The sequence below is a fragment of the Oncorhynchus gorbuscha genome, linkage group LG06, assembly GCF_021184085.1.
Source record: "Oncorhynchus gorbuscha isolate QuinsamMale2020 ecotype Even-year linkage group LG06, OgorEven_v1.0, whole genome shotgun sequence".
NCBI classification, from domain to species: domain Eukaryota; kingdom Metazoa; phylum Chordata; class Actinopteri; order Salmoniformes; family Salmonidae; genus Oncorhynchus; species Oncorhynchus gorbuscha.
The window spans coordinates 4,501,928-4,524,337 of record NC_060178.1 but is presented as its reverse complement, the minus strand read 5'-3'; the positions used below and the strand labels follow the sequence as shown (position 1 = coordinate 4,524,337).

At 45.4% G+C, this 22,410-nt stretch overlaps 1 protein-coding gene across 1 annotated transcript in view; it reads left to right on the top strand.

Moving 5' to 3' along the window:
- The window catches only part of iqch (IQ motif containing H), a 150,783-nt gene that overhangs the window by 27,787 nt on the left and 100,586 nt on the right, over nucleotides 1-22,410 (top strand). The window contains exons 11-14 of the mRNA XM_046352072.1: nucleotides 2,101-2,167; nucleotides 5,022-5,105; nucleotides 7,099-7,319; nucleotides 18,526-18,798. Of these exons, the coding sequence (XP_046208028.1) occupies nucleotides 2,101-2,167; nucleotides 5,022-5,105; nucleotides 7,099-7,319; nucleotides 18,526-18,798 (645 nt within the window). The remainder of the gene's footprint in view (nucleotides 1-2,100; nucleotides 2,168-5,021; nucleotides 5,106-7,098; nucleotides 7,320-18,525; nucleotides 18,799-22,410) is intronic.

Below are 22,410 nucleotides of genomic sequence, written 5' to 3'. Positions count from 1 at the left end.
ACCTTCCAGCAGGACAATGGTCCTAAGCATACTGCTAAAGCAACATTCGAGTGGTTTAAGGGGGAAACATGTAAATGTCTTGGAATGGCCTACTCAAAGCCCAGACCTCAATCCTATTGAGAATATGTGATATGACTTAGATTGCTGTACACCAGTGGAACCCATCCAACTTGAAGGAGCTGGAGCAGTTTTTCCTTGAAGAATGGGCAAAAATCCCAGTGGCTAGATGTGCCAAGCTTATAGAGACATACCCCCAGGAGACTTGCAGCTGTAATTGCTGCAAAACGTGGCTGTACAAAGTATTGACTTGGGGGGGTGAATAGTTTTTTGAGTGTCTTATTTCTTGTTTGTTTCACAATAACAAATATTTTGCATCTTCAAAGTGGTCGGCATGTTGTGTAAATGAAATGATACAAACCCCCCCTAAAATCTATTTGAAATCCAGGTTGTAAGAAAACAAAATAGGAAGCCACTGTAAATGGGAACACAGGCTAAACACACACACTCTGAATCGGTTATCGACTTGAGACTTAATCCGTTGAAAACAGATCCCTAGCGGAATGACAACAAAATGGACACTCGTTAAAGAAGAGAGAGAGAGGGACAGAGACACTTAACATTGCCACATTCAGAAACTACTCTCACCTACAATGACCATTAACTTTGCACACGATCCGCCGCAAGAAATCATATATGTGTTTATGTGAAATGCCTGGGTTCGCTGGGCATCTCTCAATGAATGGGACAGCCTTTTCCCGGCACGCTTGTAAGGCTCTGACTGTCTGAAATGGTTCCAACAACTCTTCTACTGTTGTCCTTGTTCATAGTTGTTCAGTATCCGGTGATATCGTGTTGTCCTGAACAGAACTACAGAGTTCATTTTCCTTCCATTCGCTCTTGATGATGCTTCTTTGAAGATAGGCTACCCAACCATATCGATGTTTCCCCAATGGGATGATGAGAGTATCGTAATACAATGGTTTGAGCAGAGTAACAGGGTGGTCCTACTTAAATTTGCTTTCGAAGATACTTTACTTAGGACAGCTAATCAGCCGTACCAGTGATTGTCCGGGAGGTGAGGTTATCATCTCCACCTCGTGTTGAGGTTCAAAGTTCAAATGATTTTAAACGCACAGCTGCATCTTCATGATTTTCTGGTCTAATGTGATCACTTCTTAACCCACGAAAGGGGTTCCGGCAGGCTTGCACTCTCCCTGATCTCACTCTGGGGGCGGTGATTACTCACTGTGCGAAAGTTATAGAAAACAATTCTCTTCTATAAATCATATCCCACTTTTAACAAAAAGAACTTTAATCGTTTTCCATTTTACATGCACAAACCCATAGTATGGAAACCATCATCCGTATAATAGGTATACTTTCCAAGTTACAGTATTTCCTTCATAACATTTTCAATGACATCACAAAATAACAAACACAATTATCGCCTCTGACCATTCCCCGCGTTCTACGTTAGAAATATTGCTCCAGTGTTTGCGTTTTGAAACGTGTTAAGACTTTCAGTGGGCAAAAAGGTCTGTTGAGACAAAGCACATTCCCCTGGTGAATTTAGAGAGCACGGGCCTGGAGAGCACAGGCCTGGAGAGCACGGGCCTGGAGAGCACGGTCCTGGAGAGCACGGTCCTGGAGAGCACGGTCCTGGAGAGCACGGTCCTGGAGAGCACGGTCCTGGAGAGCACGGTCCTGGAGAGCACGGTCCTGGAGAGCACAGGCCTGGAGAGCACAGGCCTGGAGAGCACAGGCCTGGAGAGCACAGGCCTGGAGAGCACGGGCCTGGAGAGCACAGGCCTGGAGAGCACAGGCCTGGAGAGCACGGTCCTGGAGAGCATGGGCCTTGATTTTTCCCATTGATTTACAACAGGACGTAGGTTGTTAATCTCCACTAGTCATTTCCTTCCCCCTCTACGGGAAAAATGGGGTCTGATTGAAGTTATAGATCTGACCTATTTGGATTCTCGTGGTCAGTCATGACACCCGTCGTCTTGGTCGTAAGATCTTCATGTACTCAGCCTTTGTGTGTGTGTGTGTGTGTCCAGGACAGTTGCATCACCGATCTATGTTCCTCTTGTCCTCCTACAGTATCTGTCAGCCAACTGGAAACACATCCAGGCTTCCAGAAGGACCATCATACACGTCCCATCATTAGGTAGGTAGGTCTCCCTCACACAGACACATACCATCATTAGGTAGGTATCTCTCACACAGACACATCTCATCATTAGGTAGGTAGGTCTCCCTCACACAGACACATCCCATCATTAGGTAGGTCTCCCTCACACAGACACATCCCATCATTAGGTAGGTCTCCCTCACACAGACACATCCCATCATTAGGTAGGTCTCCCTCACACAGACACATCCCATCATTAGGTAGGTAGGTATCTCTCACACAGACACATCCCATCATTAGGTAGGTCTCCCTCACACAGACACATCCCATCATTAGGTAGGTATCCCTCACACAGACACATCCCATCATTAGGTAGGTCTCCCTCACACAGACACATCCCATCATTAGGTAGGTAGGTATCTCTCACACAGACACATCCCGTCATTAGGTAGGTCTCCCTCACACAGACACATCCCATCATTAGGTAGGTATCCCTCACACAGACACATCCCATCATTAGGTAGGTCTCCCTCACACAGACACATCCCATCATTAGGTAGGTCTCCCTCACACAGGTGTCTCTGTACAGGTGTCTGCGGACAGCTCTGTCTACAGCTACACCTGACTGGTTCTGGTACTGGTACTGGTACAGCTTGAGATGGGTCTGTGGTCTCTGCAGAAAAACCACGAGGAGACGTGAGATTCTGAACGGCGGAGAGGGAGGGAACTGAACAGAAACCTCTCACCTCTATTGCCATTTCATTTAGGAATTTGGAGTTAAAGCTAATGAACAGGCCATTAACCGTTAGGAGAGACTATGTTTCAATGAGAAACAGGGGATGTGTTCCCCCCCCCCCCCCCAGATAATTTAGATGGCCTCTTAGATGGCCTCTTGTTTTATTTTTATTAGTCAGAACGAGGAAAGGCGACACACAGAAGAACTGTGAGTTTCAATTGCGATCAGGCGTGTGCTTGTCAACCCTCAATAAAACTATTGTTTCAAATGATTATTAGAGCTAATTACAAACAGATGGAATGTTTTATGGGCTCTCCGGGTGTGTGTGTGTGTGTGTGTGTGTGTGTGTGTGTGTGTGTGTGTGTGTGTGTGTGTGTGTGTGTGTGTGTGTGTGTGTGTGTGTGTGTGTGTGTGTGTGTGTGTGTGTGTGTGTGTGTGTGTGTTATCGGAGAAGATAATTAGCTAGTTGAACCCCATTGTTGTTAATTAGCAGGAAGCCAATCATTTAATTTAATTACCTCGATCCATCGGAGGATTCTCTCTCTCTCACTGCACTGGCAGGTCAGACAGACCCACAGACCCTCCTCTGCACAGTATCACGATGCTGTGTCTTTGTCTGGTTTTATTTCCTCTGTTCTGTGTTCTGTGTATGGCAGACTGGGTTAGGTGGTAACCCTGTGTTCTGTGTATGGTAGACTGGGTTAGGTGGTAACCCTGTGTTCTGTGTTCTGTGTATGGTAGACTGGGTTAGGTGGTAACCCTGTGTTCTGTGTTCTGTGTATGGCAGACTGGGTTAGGTTGTAACCCTGTGTTCTGTGTTCTGTGTATGGTAGACTGGGTTAGGTTGTAACCCTGTGTTCTGTGTTCTGTGTATGGCAGACTGGGTTAGGTTGTAACCCTGTGTTCTGTGTTCTGTGTATGGTAGACTGGGTTAGGTGGTAACCCTGTGTTCTGTGTTCTGTGTATGGCAGACTGGGTTAGGTTGTAACCCTGTGTTCTGTGTATGGTAGACTGGGTTAGGTTGTAACCCTGTGTTCTGTGTTCTGTGTATGGCAGACTGGGTTAGGTGGTAACCCTGTGTTCTGTGTTTGGCAGACTGGGTTAGGTGGTAACCCTGTGTTCTGTGTTCTGTGTATGGCAGACTGGGTTAGGTTCTAACCCTGTATTCTGTGTTCTATGTGTTAGGTTCCCCCGTGTTCTAACCCTGTATTCTGTGTTCTATGTGTTAGGTTCCCCGTGTTCTAACCCTGTATTCTGTGTTCTATGTGTTAGGTTCCCCCGTGTTCTAACCCTGTATTCTGTGTTCTATGTGTTAGGTTCCCCCGTGTTCTAACCCTGTATTATGTGTTCTATGTGTTAGGTTCCCCCGTGTTCTAACCCTGTATTATGTGTTCTATGTGTTAGGTTCCCCCGTGTTCTAACCCTGTATACTGTGTTCTATGTGTTAGGTTCCCCGTGTTCTAACCCTGTATTATATGTTCTATGTGTTAGGTTCCCCGTGTTCTAACCCTGTATTCTGTGTTTTATGTGTTAGGTTCCCCCGTGTTCTAACCCTGTATTCTGTGTTCTATGTGTTAGGTTCCCCCGTGTTCTAACCCTGTATTCTGTGTTCTATGTGTTAGGTTCCCCCGTGTTCTAACCCTGTATTCTGTGTTCTATGTGTTAGGTTCCCCCGTGTTCTAACCCTGTATTCTGTGTTCTATGTGTTAGGTTCCCCCGTGTTCTAACCCTGTATTCTGTGTTCTATGTGTTAGGTTCCCCCGTGTTCTAACCCTGTATTCTGTGTTCTATGTGTTAGGTTCCCCGTGTTCTAACCCTGTATTCTGTGTTCTATGTGTTAGGTTCCCCCTTGTTCTAACCCTGTATACTGTGTTCTATGTGTTAGGTTCCCCGTGTTCTAACCCTGTATTCTGTGTTCTATGTGTTAGGTTCCCCCTTGTTCTAACCCTGTATACTGTGTTCTATGTGTTAGGTTCCCCGTGTTCTAACCCTGTATTCTGTGTTCTATGTGTTAGGTTCCCCCGTGTTCTAACCCTGTATTCTGTGTTCTATGTGTTAGGTTCCCCCTTGTTCTAACCCTGTATACTGTGTTCTATGTGTTAGGTTCCCGTGTTCTAACCCTGTATTCTGTGTTCTATGTGTGTCCTCCGTCAGGTTACTCCCAGCTGCAGCGTTTCAGCCTGAAGAGTTTTGACATCCTGCAGAACATCCAGATGGGCCGACTGTGTGATGTCAGAGGTAGATATTTAACAGACCCCCCTTCAGTGTTGTGACACAGCGTTACAGCACCATCTTTGGGACTGCGTTGTCCATCACCTGAACATGGTACACAACATGTTGTTTTGGGAGGGGGCTGTTCAGGTACACAACATGTTGTTTTGGGGGGGCTGTTCAGGCACACAGCATGTTGTTGTTTTTTTGGGGGGCTGTTCAGGCACACAGCATGTTGTTGTTTTTTTGGGGGCTGTTCAGGCACACAGCATGTTGTTTTGGAGGGGGCTGTTCAGGCACACAGCATGTTGTTTTGGGGGGCTGTTCAGGCACACAGCATGTTGTTTTGGGGGGCTGTTCAGGCACACAGCATGTTGTTTTGGGGGGTGTTCAGGCACACAGCATGTTGTTTTGGGGGGCTGTTCAGGCACACAGCATGTTGTTTTGGGGGGCTGTTCAGGCACACAGCATGTTGTTTTGGGGGGTGTTCAGGCACACAGCATGTTGTTTTGGGGGGCTGTTCAGGCACACAGCATGTTGTTTTGGGGGGCTGTTCAGGCACACAACATGTTGTTTTTGGAGGGGGCTGTTCAGGCACACAGCATGTTGTTTTGGGGAGGCTGTTCAGGCACACAGCATGTTGTTTTGGGGGGCTGTTCAGGCACACAGCATGTTGTTTTGGGGGGCTGTTCAGGCACACAACATGTTGTTTTGGGGGGCTGTTCAGGCACACAACATGTTGTTTTGGGGGGCTGTTCAGGCACACAACATGTTGTTTTGGGGGCTGTTCAGGCACACAACATGTTGTTTTGGGGGGGCTGTTCAGGCACACAACATGTTGTTTTGGGGGGCTGTTCAGGCACACAACATGTTGTTTTGGGGGGCTGTTCAGGCACACAACATGTTGTTTTGGGGGGCTGTTCAGGCACACAACATGTTGTTTTGGGGGGGGGCTGTTCAGGCACACAGCATGCTGTTTTGGGGGGGCTGTTCAGATCTGTGTGTCTCTGTGTCTCTGTGTGTCTCTGTGTCTCTGTGTGTAGATGAGAACGTGGAGGTGATCTGTGTGTCTCTGTGTGTAGATGAGAACGTGGAGGTGATCTATGTGTCTCTGTGTCTCTGTGTGTAGATGAGAACGTGGAGGTGATCTATGTGTCTCTGTGTGTCTCTGTGTGTAGATGAGAACGTGGAGGTGATCTATGTGTCTCTGTGTGTTTCTGTGTGTAGATGAGAACGTGGAGGTGATCTGTGTGTCTCTGTGTGTAGATGAGAACGTGGAGGTGATCTATGCGTCTCTGTGTGTCTCTGTGTGTAGATGAGAACGTGGAGGTGATCTATGTGTCTCTGTGTGTCTCTGTGTGTCTCTGTGTGTAGATGAGAACGTGGAGGTGATCTATGTGTCTCTGTGTGTAGATGAGAACGCGGAGGTGATCTGTGTGTCTCTGTGTGTAGATGAGAACGTGGAGGTGATCTATGTGTCTCTGTGTGTCTCTGTGTGTCTCTGTGTCTCTGTGTGTAGATGAGAACGTGGAGGTGATCTATGTGTCTCTGTGTCTCTGTGTGTAGATGAGAACGTGGAGGTGATCTATGTGTCTCTGTGTGTCTCTGTGTGTAGATGAGAACGTGGAGGTGATCTATGTGTCTCTGTGTGTCTGATCTATGTGTCTCTGTGTGTAGATGAGAACGTGGAGGTGATCTATGTGTCTCTGTGTGTCTCTGTGTGTTGATGAGAACGTGGAGGTGATCTATGTGTCTCTGTGTGTCTCTGTGTGTAGATGAGAACGTGGAGGTGATCTGTGTGTCTCTGTGTGTAGATGAGAACGTGGAGGTGATCTATGTGTCTCTGTGTGTCTCTGTGTGTAGATGAGAATGTGGAGGTGATCTATGTGTCTCTGTGTGTCTCTGTGTGTCTCTGTGTGTCTCTGTGTGTAGATGAGAACGTGGAGGTGATCTGTGTGTCTCTGTGTGTAGATGAGAACGTGGAGGTGATCTATGTGTCTCTGTGTGTCTCTGTGTGTAGATGAGAACGTGGAGGTGATCTATGTGTCTCCTGTGCGTCTGGGAGACGACCTGTCCCAGTATTACACCAGACTGCTGGGTTTGCAACAGAGAGGCCAGGGAGGACTCCAGGAGGCCACGGCAGACCCAGGGGACGAATGGGGAGGAGGGGCCAGGACAACCCAGGCCTCCTGCACCAAACGCTTCACCATCCTCACGCCTGACGCTCTGGAAGACTTTCCGGTAAGAAGGAGAACACATCACAGTTACATTTAACACACAGACTACATTTACTAACGTACTGAAGAGATTTCAGCGATAATAGAATGAGGGTAGCCTGGCACGACCATCCTGATCCTCACCATCTTACATTCTGTTTGGTTTCACTTAGTGAAGGAAAGGAGCGCAGTGGTCATTATGGTGAATCAGGCAGTGGTCATTATGGTGAATCAGGCAGCGGTCATTATGGTGAATCAGGCAGTGGTCATTATGGTGAATCAGGCAGTGGTCATTATGGTGAATCAGGCAGTGGTCATTATGGTGAATCAGGTGAATCAGGCAGTGGTCATTATGGTGAATCAGGCAGTGGTCATTATGGTGAATCAGGCAGTGGTCATTATGGTGAATCAGGCAGTGGTCATTATGGGGAATCAGGCAGTGGTCATTATGGTGAATCAGGCAGTGGTCATTATGGTGAATCAGGTGAATCAGGCAGTGGTCATTATGGTGAATCAGGCAGTGGTCATTATGGTGAATCAGGTGAATCAGGCAGTGGTCATTATGGTGAATCAGGTGAATCAGGCAGTGGTCATTATGGTGAATCAGGCAGTGGTCATTATGGTGAATCAGGCAGTGGTCATTATGGTGAATCAGGCAGTGGTCATTATGGTGAATCAGGCAGTGGTCATTATGGTGAATCAGGTGAATCAGGCAGTGGTCATTATGGTGAATCAGGCAGTGGTCATTATGGTGAATCAGGCAGTGGTCATTATGGTGAATCAGGTGAATCAGGCAGTGGTCATTATGGTGAATCAGGCAGCGGTCATTATGGTGAATCAGGTGAATCAGGTGAATCAGGCAGTGGTCATTATGGTGAATCAGGCAGTGGTCATTATGGTGAATCAGGTGAATCAGGTGAATCAGGTAGTGGTCATTATGGTGAATCAGGTGAATCAGGCAGTGGTCATTATGGTGAATCAGGCAGTGGTCATTATGGTGAATCAGGCAGTGGTCATTATGGTGAATCAGGCAGTGGTCATTATGGGGAATCAGGCAGTGGTCATTATGGTGAATCAGGCAGTGGTCATTATGGTGAATCAGGTGAATCAGGCAGTGGTCATTATGGTGAATCAGGTGAATCAGGCAGTGGTCATTATGGTGAATCAGGCAGTGGTCATTATGGTGAATCAGGCAGTGGTCATTATGGTGAATCAGGCAGTGGTCATTATGGTGAATCAGGCAGTGGTCATTATGGTGAATCAGGCAGTGGTCATTATGGTGAATCAGGCAGTGGTCATTATGGTGAATCAGGCAGTGGTCATTATGGTGAATCAGGCAGTGGTCATTATGGTGAATCAGGCAGTGGTCATTATGGTGAATCAGGTGAATCAGGCAGTGGTCATTATGGTGAATCAGGCAGTGGTCATTATGGTGAATCAGGCAGTGGTCATTATGGTGAATCAGGCAGTGGTCATTATGGTGAATCAGGCAGTGGTCATTATGGTGAATCAGGTGAATCAGGTAGTGGTCATTATGGTGAATCAGGTGAATCAGGCAGTGGTCATTATGGTGAATCAGGCAGTGGTCATTATGGTGAATCAGGCAGTGGTCATTATGGTGAATCAGGCAGTGGTCATTATGGGGAATCAGGCAGTGGTCATTATGGTGAATCAGGCAGTGGTCATTATGGTGAATCAGGCAGTGGTCATTATGGTGAATCAGGCAGTGGTCATTATGGTGAATCAGGCAGTGGTCATTATGGTGAATCAGGTGAATCAGGCAGTGGTCATTATGGTGAATCAGGCAGTGGTCATTATGGTGAATCAGGTGAATCAGGCAGTGGTCATTATGGTGAATCAGGTGAATCAGGCAGTGGTCATTATGGTGAATCAGGCAGTGGTCATTATGGTGAATCAGGCAGTGGTCATTATGGGGAATCAGGCAGTGGTCATTATGGTGAATCAGGCAGTGGTCATTATGGTGAATCAGGTGAATCAGGCAGCGGTCATTATGGTGAATCAGGTGAATCAGGTGAATCAGGCAGTGGTCATTATGGTGAATCAGGCAGTGGTCATTATGGTGAATCAGGCAGTGGTCATTATGGTGAATCAGGCAGTGGTCATTATGGTGAATCAGGTGAATCAGGTGAATCAGGTAGTGGTCATTATGGTGAATCAGGTGAATCAGGCAGTGGTCATTATGGTGAATCAGGCAGTGGTCATTATGGTGAATCAGGCAGTGGTCATTATGGTGAATCAGGCAGTGGTCATTATGGGGAATCAGGCAGTGGTCATTATGGTGAATCAGGCAGTGGTCATTATGGTGAATCAGGTGAATCAGGCAGTGGTCATTATGGTGAATCAGGCAGTGGTCATTATGGTGAATCAGGTGAATCAGGTGAATCAGGCAGTGGTCATTATGGTGAATCAGGTGAATCAGGCAGTGGTCATTATGGTGAATCAGGCAGTGGTCATTATGGTGAATCAGGCAGTGGTCATTATGGGGAATCAGGCAGTGGTCATTATGGTGAATCAGGCAGTGGTCATTATGGTGAATCAGGTGAATCAGGCAGTGGTCATTATGGTGAATCAGGCAGCGGTCATTATGGTGAATCAGGTGAATCAGGTGAATCAGGCAGTGGTCATTATGGTGAATCAGGTGAATCAGGCAGTGGTCATTATGGTGAATCAGGTGAATCAGGCAGTGGTCATTATGGTGAATCAGGCAGTGGTCATTATGGTGAATCAGGCAGTGGTCATTATGGTGAATCAGGCAGTGGTCATTATGGTGAATCAGGCAGTGGTCATTATGGTGAATCAGGCAGTGGTCATTATGGGGAATCAGGCAATTATGGTGAATCAGGCAGTGGTCATTATGGTGAATCAGGTGAATCAGGCAGTGGTCATTATGGTGAATCAGGCAGTGGTCATTATGGTGAATCAGGTGAATCAGGTGAATCAGGCAGTGGTCATTATGGTGAATCAGGTGAATCAGGCAGTGGTCATTATGGTGAATCAGGCAGTGGTCATTATGGTGAATCAGGCAGTGGTCATTATGGGGAATCAGGCAGTGGTCATTATGGTGAATCAGGCAGTGGTCATTATGGTGAATCAGGTGAATCAGGCAGTGGTCATTATGGTGAATCAGGCAGCGGTCATTATGGTGAATCAGGTGAATCAGGTGAATCAGGCAGCGGTCATTATGGTGAATCAGGTGAATCAGGCAGTGGTCATTATGGTGAATCAGGTGAATCAGGCAGTGGTCATTATGGTGAATCAGGCAGTGGTCATTATGGTGAATCAGGCAGTGGTCATTATGGTGAATCAGGCAGTGGTCATTATGGTGAATCAGGCAGTGGTCATTATGGTGAATCAGGTGAATCAGGCAGTGGTCATTATGGTGAATCAGGTGAATCAGGCAGTGGTCATTATGGTGAATCAGGTGAATCAGGCAGCGGTCATTATGGTGAATCAGGTGAATCAGGCAGTGGTCATTATGGTGAATCAGGCAGCGGTCATTATGGTGAATCAGGTGAATCAGGCAGTGGTCATTATGGTGAATCAGGCAGTGGTCATTATGGTGAATCAGGCAGTGGTCATTATGGTGAATCAGGCAGTGGTCATTATGGTGAATCAGCTGAATCAGGCAGTGGTCATTATGGTGAACCAGGCAGTGGTCATTATGGTGAATCAGGCAGTGGTCATTATGGTGAATCAGGTGAATCAGGCAGTGGTCATTATGGTGAATCAGGCAGTGGTCATTATGGTGAATCAGGTGAATCAGGCAGTGGTCATTATGGTGAATCAGGCAGCGGTCATTATGGTGAATCAGGCAGTGGTCATTATGGTGAATCAGGCAGTGGTCATTATGGTGAATCAGGTGAATCAGGCAGTGGTCATTATGGTGAATCAGGTGAATCAGGCAGTGGTCATTATGGTGAATCAGGTGAATCAGGCAGTGGTCATTATGGTGAATCAGGCAGTGGTCATTTTGGTGAATCAGGCAGTGGTCATTATGGTGAATCAGGCAGTGGTCATTATGGTGAATCAGGCAGTGGTCATTATGGTGAATCAGGCAGTGGTCATTATGGTGAATCAGGCAGTGGTCATTATGGTGAATCAGGCAGTGGTCATTATGGTGAATCAGGTGAATCAGGCAGTGGTCATTATGGTGAATCAGGTGAATCAGGCAGTGGTCATTATGGTGAATCAGGTGAATCAGGCAGTGGTCATTATGGTGAATCAGGTGAATCAGGCAGTGGTCATTATGGTGAATCAGGCAGTGGTCATTATGGTGAATCAGGCAGTGGTCATTATGGTGAATCAGGCAGTGGTCATTATGGTGAATCAGACCGTGGTCATTATGGTGAATCAGGCAGTGGTCATTATGGTGAATCAGGCAGTGGTCATTATGGTGAATCAGGCAGTGGTCATTATGGTGAATCAGGCAGTGGTCATTATGGTGAATCAGGCAGTGGTCATTATGGTGAATCAGGTGAATCAGGCAGTGGTCATTATGGTGAATCAGACAGTGGTCATTATGGTGAATCAGGCAGTGGTCATTATGGTGAATCAGGCAGTGGTCATTATGGTGAATCAGGCAGTGGTCATTATGGTGAATCAGGCAGTGGTCATTATGGTGAATCAGACAGTGGTCATTATGGTGAATCAGGCAGTGGTCATTATGGTGAATCAGGCAGTGGTCATTATGGTGAATCAGGCAGTGGTCATTATGGTGAATCAGGTGAATCAGGCAGTGGTCATTATGGTGAATCAGGCAGTGGTCATTATGGTGAATCAGGCAGTGGTCATTATGGTGAATCAGGCAGTGGTCATTATGGTGAATCAGACCGTGGTCATTATGGTGAATCAGGCAGTGGTCATTATGGTGAATCAGGCAGTGGTCATTATGGTGAATCAGACCGTGGTCATTATGGTGAATCAGGTGAATCAGACCGTGGTCATTATGGTGAATCAGGTGAATCAGGCAGTGGTCATTATGGTGAATCAGGTAGCGGTCATTATGGTGAATCAGGCAGTGGTCATTATGGTGAATCAGGCAGTGGTCATTATGGTGAATCAGGTGAATCAGGCAGTGGTCATTATGGTGAATCAGGCAGTGGTCATTATGGTGAATCAGGCAGTGGTCATTATGGTGAATCAGGCAGTGGTCATTATGGTGAATCAGGCAGTGGTCATTATGGTGAATCAGACAGTGGTCATTATGGTGAATCAGGTGAATCAGGCAGTGGTCATTATGGTGAATCAGGCAGTGGTCATTATGGTGAATCAGGTGAATCAGGCAGTGGTCATTATGGTGAATCAGGTGAATCAGGCAGTGGTCATTATGGTGAATCAGGCAGTGGTCATTATGGTGAATCAGGTGAATCAGGCAGTGGTCATTATGGTGAATCAGGCAGTGGTCATTATGGTGAATCAGGCAGTGGTCATTATGGTGAATCAGGCAGTGGTCATTATGGTGAATCAGGCAGTGGTCATTATGGTGAATCAGGCAGTGGTCATTATGGTGAATCAGGCAGTGGTCATTATGGTGAATCAGGCAGTGGTCATTATGGTGAATCAGGCAGTGGTCATTATGGTGAATCAGACAGTGGTCATTATGGTGAATCAGGCAGTGGTCATTATGGTGAATCAGGCAGTGGTCATTATGGTGAATCAGACAGTGGTCATTATGGTGAATCAGACATGGTCATTATGGTGAATCAGGCAGTGGTCATTATGGTGAATCAGGCAGTGGTCATTATGGTGAATCAGGCAGTGGTCATTATGGTGAATCAGGCAGTGGTCATTATGGTGAATCAGGCAGTGGTCATTATGGTGAATCAGGCAGTGGTCATTATGGTGAATCAGGCAGTGGTCATTATGGTGAATCAGGCAGTGGTCATTATGGTGAATCAGGCAGTGGTCATTATGGTGAATCAGGCAGTGGTCATTATGGTGAATCAGGCAGTGGTCATTATGGTGAATCAGGCAGTGGTCATTATGGTGAATCAGGCAGTGGTCATTATGGTGAATCAGGCAGTGGTCATTATGGTGAATCAGGCAGTGGTCATTATGGTGAATCAGGCAGTGGTCATTATGGTGAATCAGGCAGTGGTCATTATGGTGAATCAGGCAGTGGTCATTATGGTGAATCAGGCAGTGGTCATTATGGTGAATCAGGCAGTGGTCATTATGGTGAATCAGACAGTGGTCATTATGGTGAATCAGGCAGTGGTCATTATGGTGAATCAGGCAGTGGTCATTATGGTGAATCAGGCAGTGGTCATTATGGTGAATCAGGCAGTGGTCATTATGGTGAATCAGGCAGTGGTCATTATGGTGAATCAGGCAGTGGTCATTATGGTGAATCAGGCAGTGGTCATTATGGTGAATCAGGCAGTGGTCATTATGGTGAATCAGGCAGTGGTCATTATGGTGAATCAGGCAGTGGTCATTATGGTGAATCAGGCAGTGGTCATTATGGTGAATCAGGCAGTGGTCATTATGGTGAATCAGGCAGTGGTCATTATGGTGAATCAGGCAGTGGTCATTATGGTGAATCAGGCAGTGGTCATTATGGTGAATCAGACAGTGGTCATTATGGTGAATCAGACAGTGGTCATTATGGTGAATCAGGCAGTGGTCATTATGGGGAATCAGGCAGTGGTCATTATGGTGAATCAGGCAGTGGTCATTATGGTGAATCAGACAGTGGTCATTATGGTGAATCAGGTGAATCAGGCAGTGGTCATTATGGTGAATCAGACAGTGGTCATTATGGTGAATCAGGTGAATCAGGCAGTGGTCATTATGGTGAATCAGACAGTGGTCATTATGGTGAATCAGGTGAATCAGGCAGTGGTCATTATGGTGAATCAGGCAGTGGTCATTATGGTGAATCAGGCAGCGGTCATTATGGTGAATCAGGCAGTGGTCATTATGGTGAATCAGGCAGTGGTCATTATGGTGAATCAGGCAGTGGTCATTATGGTGAATCAGACAGTGGTCATTATGGTGAATCAGGCAGTGGTCATTATGGTGAATCAGGCAGTGGTCATTATGGTGAATCAGGTGAATCAGGCAGTGGTCATTATGGTGAATCAGGCAGTGGTCATTATGGTGAATCAGACAGTGGTCATTATGGTGAATCAGGCAGTGGTCATTATGGTGAATCAGGCAGTGGTCATTATGGTGAATCAGGCAGTGGTCATTATGGTGAATCAGGCAGTGGTCATTATGGTGAATCAGGCAGTGGTCATTATGGTGAATCAGGCAGTGGTCATTATGGTGAATCAGGCAGTGGTCATTATGGTGAATCAGGCAGTGGTCATTATGGTGAATCAGGCAGTGGTCATTATGGTGAATCAGGCAGTGGTCATTATGGTGAATCAGGCAGTGGTCATTATGGTGAATGGTGAAAACCCTGTCAACCTGTTTTTTGCTTGCTTATTTTGACATTTATTGAATTCAATAAGTAGTGCAGTCCCTATAGAAGTAAACTTACATCAGAGATTTAATTTAAAGACCAGAAGAATGTACTCTCAAACGAATGTTGAGAGAGAGAGAGAGAGAGAGAGAGAGAGAGAGAGAGAGAGAGAGAGAGAGAGAGAGAGAGAGAGAGAGAGAGAGAGAGAGAGAGAGAGAGAGAGAGAGAGAGAGAGAGAGAGAGAGAGAGAGAGAGAGGTTTCCCTTTGTGTGTGGAGTTGAAAAGTGCAGTTTGAATATGCTCCCCTAGGGGGTGCCAGAGGAGGTGTAGTTTGGTCGGACCCGGGAGGAGAAAAGGAGGATTCACTGTTCTGTGCACTCTGAAAAACAGTTCCATTTTATTAATCTGCATCAGGCATTTCTATTACCTTGTAATGAGTTTCATATGAAGACATTTAGGATAATAAATAAGGTAAACATATTATACTGAACGGATACTAATGTGTTCATAATTAATTGAACAGTATTATTTCAGGGTTTCCTCATTCTACTAGTTCTGTCCAATGAATAATTAAAGTAGATTTTTAATGGGAATTTTTGAATTGCTGTTCTTGGTTTAAAGGTTAATTCAAATTGACTTAATTGATACTGCTAATCATCACTGATGTTATAATGTTAGGAGGAGAAGGGGCTGGGGGACCACCACAGTTATCTACTTCCTCTACTTCCTCTGTTCTGTTAGGAGGAGAAGGGGCTGGAGGACCACCACAGTTATCTACTTCCTCTGTTCTGTTAGGAGGAGAAGGGGCTGGGGGACCACCACAGTTATCTACTTCCTCTACTTCCTCTGTTCTGTTAGGAGGAGAAGGGGCTGGGGGACCACCACAGTTATCTACTTCCTCTACTTCCTCTGTTCTGTTAGGAGGAGAAGGGGCTGGGGACCACCACAGTTATCTACTTCCTCTACTTCCTCTGTTCTGTTAGGAGGAGAAGGGGCTGGGGACCACCACAGTTATCTACTTCCTCTACTTCCTCTGTTCTGTTAGGAGGAGAAGGGGCTGGGGGACCACCACAGTTATATACTTCCTCTGTTCTGTTAGGAGGAGAAGGGGCTGGGGGACCACCACAGTTATCTACTTCCTCTACTTCCTCTGTTCTGTTAGGAGGAGAAGGGGCTGGGGGACCACCACAGTTATCTACTTCCTCTGTTCTGTTAGGAGGAGAAGAGGCTGGGGGACCACCACAGTTATCTACTTCCTCTGTTCTGTTAGGAGGAGAAGGGGCTGGGGGACCACCACAGTTATCTACTTCCTCTACTTCCTCTGTTCTGTTAGGAGGAGAAGGGGCTGGGGGACCACCACAGTTATCTACTTCCTCTGTTCTGTTAGGAGGAGAAGGGGCTGGGGGACCACCACAGTTATCTACTTCCTCTACTTCCTCTGTTCTGTTAGGAGGAGAAGGGGCTGGGGGACCACCACAGTTATCTACTTCCTCTACTTCCTCTGTTCTGTTAGGAGGAGAAGGGGCTGGGGGACCCCCACAGTTATCTACTTTAGGAGGAGAAGGGGCCTCTACTTCCTCTGTTCTGTTAGGAGGAGAAGGGGCTGGGGGACCACCACAGTTATCTACTTCCTCTACTTCCTCTGTTCTGTTAGGAGGAGAAGGGGCTGGGGGACCACCACAGTTATCTACTTCCTCTGTTCTGTTAGGAGGAGAAGGTGCTGGGGGACCCCCACAGTTATCTACTTCCTCTACTTCCTCTGTTCTGTTAGGAGGCGAAGGGGCTGGAGGACCACCACAGTTATCTACTTCCTCTACTTCCTCTGTTCTGTTAGGAGGAGAAGGGACTGGGGTTCCACCACAGTTATCTACTTCCTCTACTTCCTCTGTTCTGTTAGGAGGAGAAGGGGCTGGGGGACCACCACAGTTATCTACTTCCTCTACTTCCTCTGTTCTGTTAGGAGGAGAAGGGGCTGGGGGATCACCACAGTTATCTACTTCCTCTACTTCCTCTGTTCTGTTAGGAGGAGAAGGGGCTGGAGGACCACCACAGTTATCTACTTCCTCTACTTCCTCTGTTCTGTTAGGAGGAGAAGGGGCTGGGGGACCACCACAGTTATCTACTTCCTCTACTTCCTCTGTTCTGGGGGACCACCACAGTTATCTACTTCCTCTACTTCCTCTGTTCTGTTAGGAGGAGAAGGGGCTGGGGGACCACCACAGTTATCTACTTCCTCTACTTCGTCTGTTCTGTTAGGAGGAGAAGGGGCTGGGGGACCACCACAGTTATCTACTTCCTCTACTTCCTCTGTTCTGTTAGGAGGAGAAGGGGCTGGAGGACCACCACAGTTATCTACTTCCTCTACTTCCTCTGTTCTGTTAGGAGGAGAAGGGGCTGGGGGACCACCACAGTTATCTACTTCCTCTGTTCTGTTAGGAGGAGAAGGGGCTGGGGGACCCCCACAGTTATCTACTTCCTCTACTTCCTCTGTTCTGTTAGGAGGCGAAGGGGCTGGAGGACCACCACAGTTATCTACTTCCTCTACTTCCTCTGTTCTGTTAGGAGGAGAAGGGACTGGGGTTCCACCACAGTTATCTACTTCCTCTACTTCCTCTGTTCTGTTAGGAGGAGAAGGGGCTGGGGGACCACCACAGTTATCTACTTCCTCTACTTCCTCTGTTCTGTTAGGAGGAGAAGGGGCTGGGGGACCACCACAGTTATCTACTTCCTCTACTTCCTCTGTTCTGTTAGGAGGAGAAGGGGCTGGGGGACCACCACAGTTATCTACTTCCTCTACTTCCTCTGTTCTGTTAGGGGAGAAGCTGGGGACACCACAGTTATCTACTTCCTCTACTTCCTCTGTTCTGTTAGGAGGAGAAGGGGCTGGGGGACCACCACAGTTATCTACTTCCTCTACTTCCTCTGTTCTGTTAGGAGGATAAGAGGCTGGGGGACCACCACAGTTATCTACTTCCTCTACTTCCTCTGTTCTGTTAGGAGGAGAAGGGCTGGGGGACCACCACAGTTATCTACTTCCTCTACTTCCTCTGTTCTGTTAGGAGGAGAAGGGGCTGGGGGACCACCACAGTTATCTACTTCCTCTACTTCCTCTGTTCTGTTAGGAGGAGAAGGGGCTGGATGACCACCACATTTATCTACTTCTTCCTCTGTTCTGTTAGGAGGACTTCCCTGTTCTGTTCTGTTAGAGGAGAAGGGGCTGGGGGACCACCACAGTTATCTACTTCCTCTACTTCCTCTGTTCTGTTAGGAGGAGAAGGGGCTGGGGGACCACCACAGTAATCTACTTCCTCTACTTCCTCTGTTCTGTTAGGAGGAGAAGGGGCTGGGGGACCACCACAGTAATCTACTTCCTCTACTTCCTCTGTTCTGTTAGGAGGAGAAGGGGCTGGATGACCACCACATTTATCTACTTCCTCTACTTCCTCTGTTCTGTTAGGAGGAGAAGGGGCTGGGGGACCACCACAGTTATCTACTTCCTCTACTTCCTCTGTTCTGTTAGGAGGAGAAGGGGCTGGGGGACCACCACAGGGTTCTTAGCTTAAGAACCACAAGACTGTTAAATCCTGTAGTTTTCTTCTTCTCTCTTTGCATTATTGGGAAGGGCCTGTAAGTAGAAATCACAACCTACTAGCCTGGCTCAGGTTAGCCAGTACCCATAATCCTTCAATTCCATCCCTGCATGTACCTGTCTGGGTTGACCGGTAGCCTAGAGAGGTTAGAAAGAAGTACTCAGAGGGGTAAAACTAAAATATGTTTTTATCTTCCTCTCGGCTCCATCTAGACCCACAACATGTGTCTGTCCACGCTGTTGAAGTACAGCCCTCGAACCCTGCGACGGATCCGTAACCTGATCCAGGGTCAGCAGGCCTACATGGTGGGTGGTGTGGCCCACTTAGATGACCTGGCGGTGGCTGATGAGCTGGGGGTACCCCTCCTGGGGCCAGAACCTGCTGTGGCCCGGCTCTACAGCACCAAGTCTGGAGGCAGGAGGATCTTTACTGGCGCAGGGGTCAACGTGCCCCCAGGACAGTGGGACATATACTCCTTACAACAGGTATTCTTCTTTTATTTCACCTTTATTTAACCAGGTAGGCTAGTTGAGAACACCTTTATTTATCCAGGTAGGCTAGTTGAGAACACCTTTGCTTAACCAGGTAGGCTAGTTGAGAACACCTTTATTTAACCAGGTAGGCCAGTTGAGAACACCTTTATTTAACCAGGTAGGCCAGTTGAGAACACCTTTATTTAACCAGGTAGGCCAGTTGAGAACACCTTTATTTAACCAGGTAGGCCAGTTGAGAACACCTTTATTTAACCAGGTAGGCCAGTTGAGAACACCTTTATTTAACCAGGTAGGCCAGTTAAGAACACCTTTATTTAACCAGGTAGGCCAGTTGAGAACACCTTTATTTAACCAGGTAGGCCAGTTGAGAACACCTTTATTTAACCAGGTAGGCTAGTTGAGAACACCTTTATTTAACCAGGTAGGCTAGTTGAGAACACCTTTATTTAACCAGGTAGGCTAGTTGAGAACACCTTTATTTAACCAGGTAGGCTAGTTGAGAACACCTTTATTTAACCAGGTAGGCTAGTTGAGAACACCTTTATTTAACCAGGTAGGCTAGTTGAGAACACCTTTATTTAACCAGGTAGGCTAGTTGAGAACACCTTTATTTAACCAGGTAGGCTAGTTGAGAACACCTTTATTTAACCAGGTAACTCTTCTTCTCTATTCTTCTTCTTCTGTCTATCAATTCAACAGGTATTCTTCTTCTTCTCTCTTTCAATTCAACAGGTATTCTTCTTCTTCTCTCTATCAATTCAACAGGTATTCTTCTTCTTCTCTCTATCAATTCAACAGGTATTCTTCTTCTTCTCTCTATCAATTCAACAGGTATTCTTCTTCTCTCTTTCAATTCAACAGGTATTCTTCTTCTTCTCTCTATCAATTCAACAGGTATTCTTCTTCTTCTCTCTTTCAATTCAACAGGTATTCTTCTTCTTTAATTCAACAGGTATTCTTCTTCTTCTCTCTATCAATTCAACAGGTATTCTTCTTCTTTAATTCAACAGGTATTCTTCTTCTTCTCTCTATCAATTCAACAGGTATTCTTCTTCTTCTCTCTATCAATTCAACAGGTATTCTTCTTCTTCTCTCTTTCAATTCAACAGGTATTCTTCTTCTTCTCTCTATCAATTCAACAGGTATTCTTCTTCTTCTCTCTATCAATTTAATTAAATTCAAATGGCTTTATTGGTATGGGAAACACTGTATTGGTATGGGAAACATATTGTATTGGTATGGGAAACATACTGTATTGGTATGCTGTATTGGTATGGGAAACACTGTATTGGTATGGGAAACATATTGTATTGGTATGGGAAACATACTGTATTGGTATGCTGTATTGGTATGGGAAACATACTGTATTGGTATGCTGTATTGGTATGGGAAACATACTGTATTGGTATGCTGTATTGGTATGGGAAACATACTGTATTGGTATGCTGTATTGGTATGGGAAACATAATGTATTGGTATGCTGTATTGGTATGGGAAACATACTGTATTGGTATGCTGTATTGGTATGGGAAACATACTGTATTGGTATGGGAAACATAGTGTATTGGTATGGGAAACATACTGTATTGGTATGCTGTATTGGTATGGGAAACACTGTATTGGTATGCTGTATTGGTATGGGAAACATACTGTATTGGTATGGGAAACATACTGTATTGATATGGGAAACATACTGTATTGGTATGCTGTATTGGTATGGGAAACATACTGTATTGGTATGGGAAACATACTGTATTGGTATGCTGTATTGGTATGGGAAACATACTGTATTGGTATGGGAAACATACTGTATTGGTATGCTGTATTGGTATGGGAAACATACTGTATTGGTATGCTGTATTGGTATGGGAAACATACTGTATTGGTATGGGAAACATACTGTATTGGTATGCTGTATTGGTATGGGAAACACTGTATTGGTATGGGAAACATATTGTATTGGTATGCTGTATTGGTATGGGAAACATACTGTATTGGTATGCTGTATTGGTATGGGAAACATACTGTATTGGTATGGGAAACATACTGTATTGGTATCATATTGTATTGGTATGGGAAACATATTGTATTGGTATGCTGTATTGGTATGGGAAACATACTGTATTGGTATGGGAAACATACTGTATTGGTATGGGAAACATATTGTATTGGTATGGGAAACATATTGTATTGGTATGGGAAACATACTGTATTGGTATGGGAAACATGCTGTATTGGTATGGGAAACATACTGTATTGGTATGGGAAACATGCTGTATTGGTATGCTCTATTGGTATGGGAAACATATTGTATTGGTATGGGAAACATGCTGTATTGGTATGGGAAACATACTGTATTGGTATGGGAAACATACTGTATTGGTATGGGAAACATACTGTATTGGTATTCATATTGTATTGGTATGCTGTATTGGTATGGGAAACACTGTATTGGTATGGGAAACATAGTGTATTGGTATGCTGTATTGGTATGGGAAACATACTGTATTGGTATGGGAAACATAGTGTATTGGTATGGGACACATATTGTATTGGTATGCTGTATTGGTATGGGAAACACTGTATTGGTATGCTGTATTGGAATGGGAAACATACTGTATTGGTATGGGAAACATACTGTATTGATATGGGAAACATACTGTATTGGTATGCTGTATTGGTATGGGAAACATACTGTATTGGTATGGGAAACATACTGTATTGGTATGCTGTATTGGTATGGGAAACATACTGTATTGGTATGGGAAACATACTGTATTGGTATGCTGTATTGGTATGGGAAACATACTGTATTGGTATGCTGTATTGGTATGGGAAACATACTGTATTGGTATGGGAAACATACTGTATTGGTATTCTGTATTGGTATTGTATTGGTATGGGAAACATATTGTATTGGTATGCTGTATTGGTATGGGAAACATACTGTATTGGTATGCTGTATTGGTATGGGAAACATACTGTATTGGTATGGGAAACATACTGTATTGGTATCTTCTTGTATTGGTATGGGAAACATATTGTATTGGTATGCTGTATTGGTATGGGAAACATACTGTATTGGTATGGGAAACATACTGTATTGGTATGGGAAACATATTGTATTGGTATCAAACATATTGTATTGGTATGGGAAACATACTGTATTGGTATGGGAAACATGCTGTATTGGTATGGGAAACATACTGTATTGGTATGGGAAACATGCTGTATTGGTATGCTGTATTGGTATGGGAAACATATTGTATTGGTATGGGAAACATGCTGTATTGGTATGGGAAACATACTGTATTGGTATGGGAAACATACTGTATTGGTATGGGAAACATACTGTATTGGTATGGGAAACATATTGTATTGGTATGCTGTATTGGTATGGGAAGCACTGTATTGGTATGGGAAACATACTGTATTGGTATGGGAAACATGCTGTATTGGTATGGGAAACATACTGTATTGGTATGGGAAACATATTGTATTGGTATGGGAAACATACTGTATTGGTATGGGAAACATATTGTATTGGTATGCTGTATTGGTATGGGAAACATAGTGTATTGGTATGGGAAACATACTGTATTG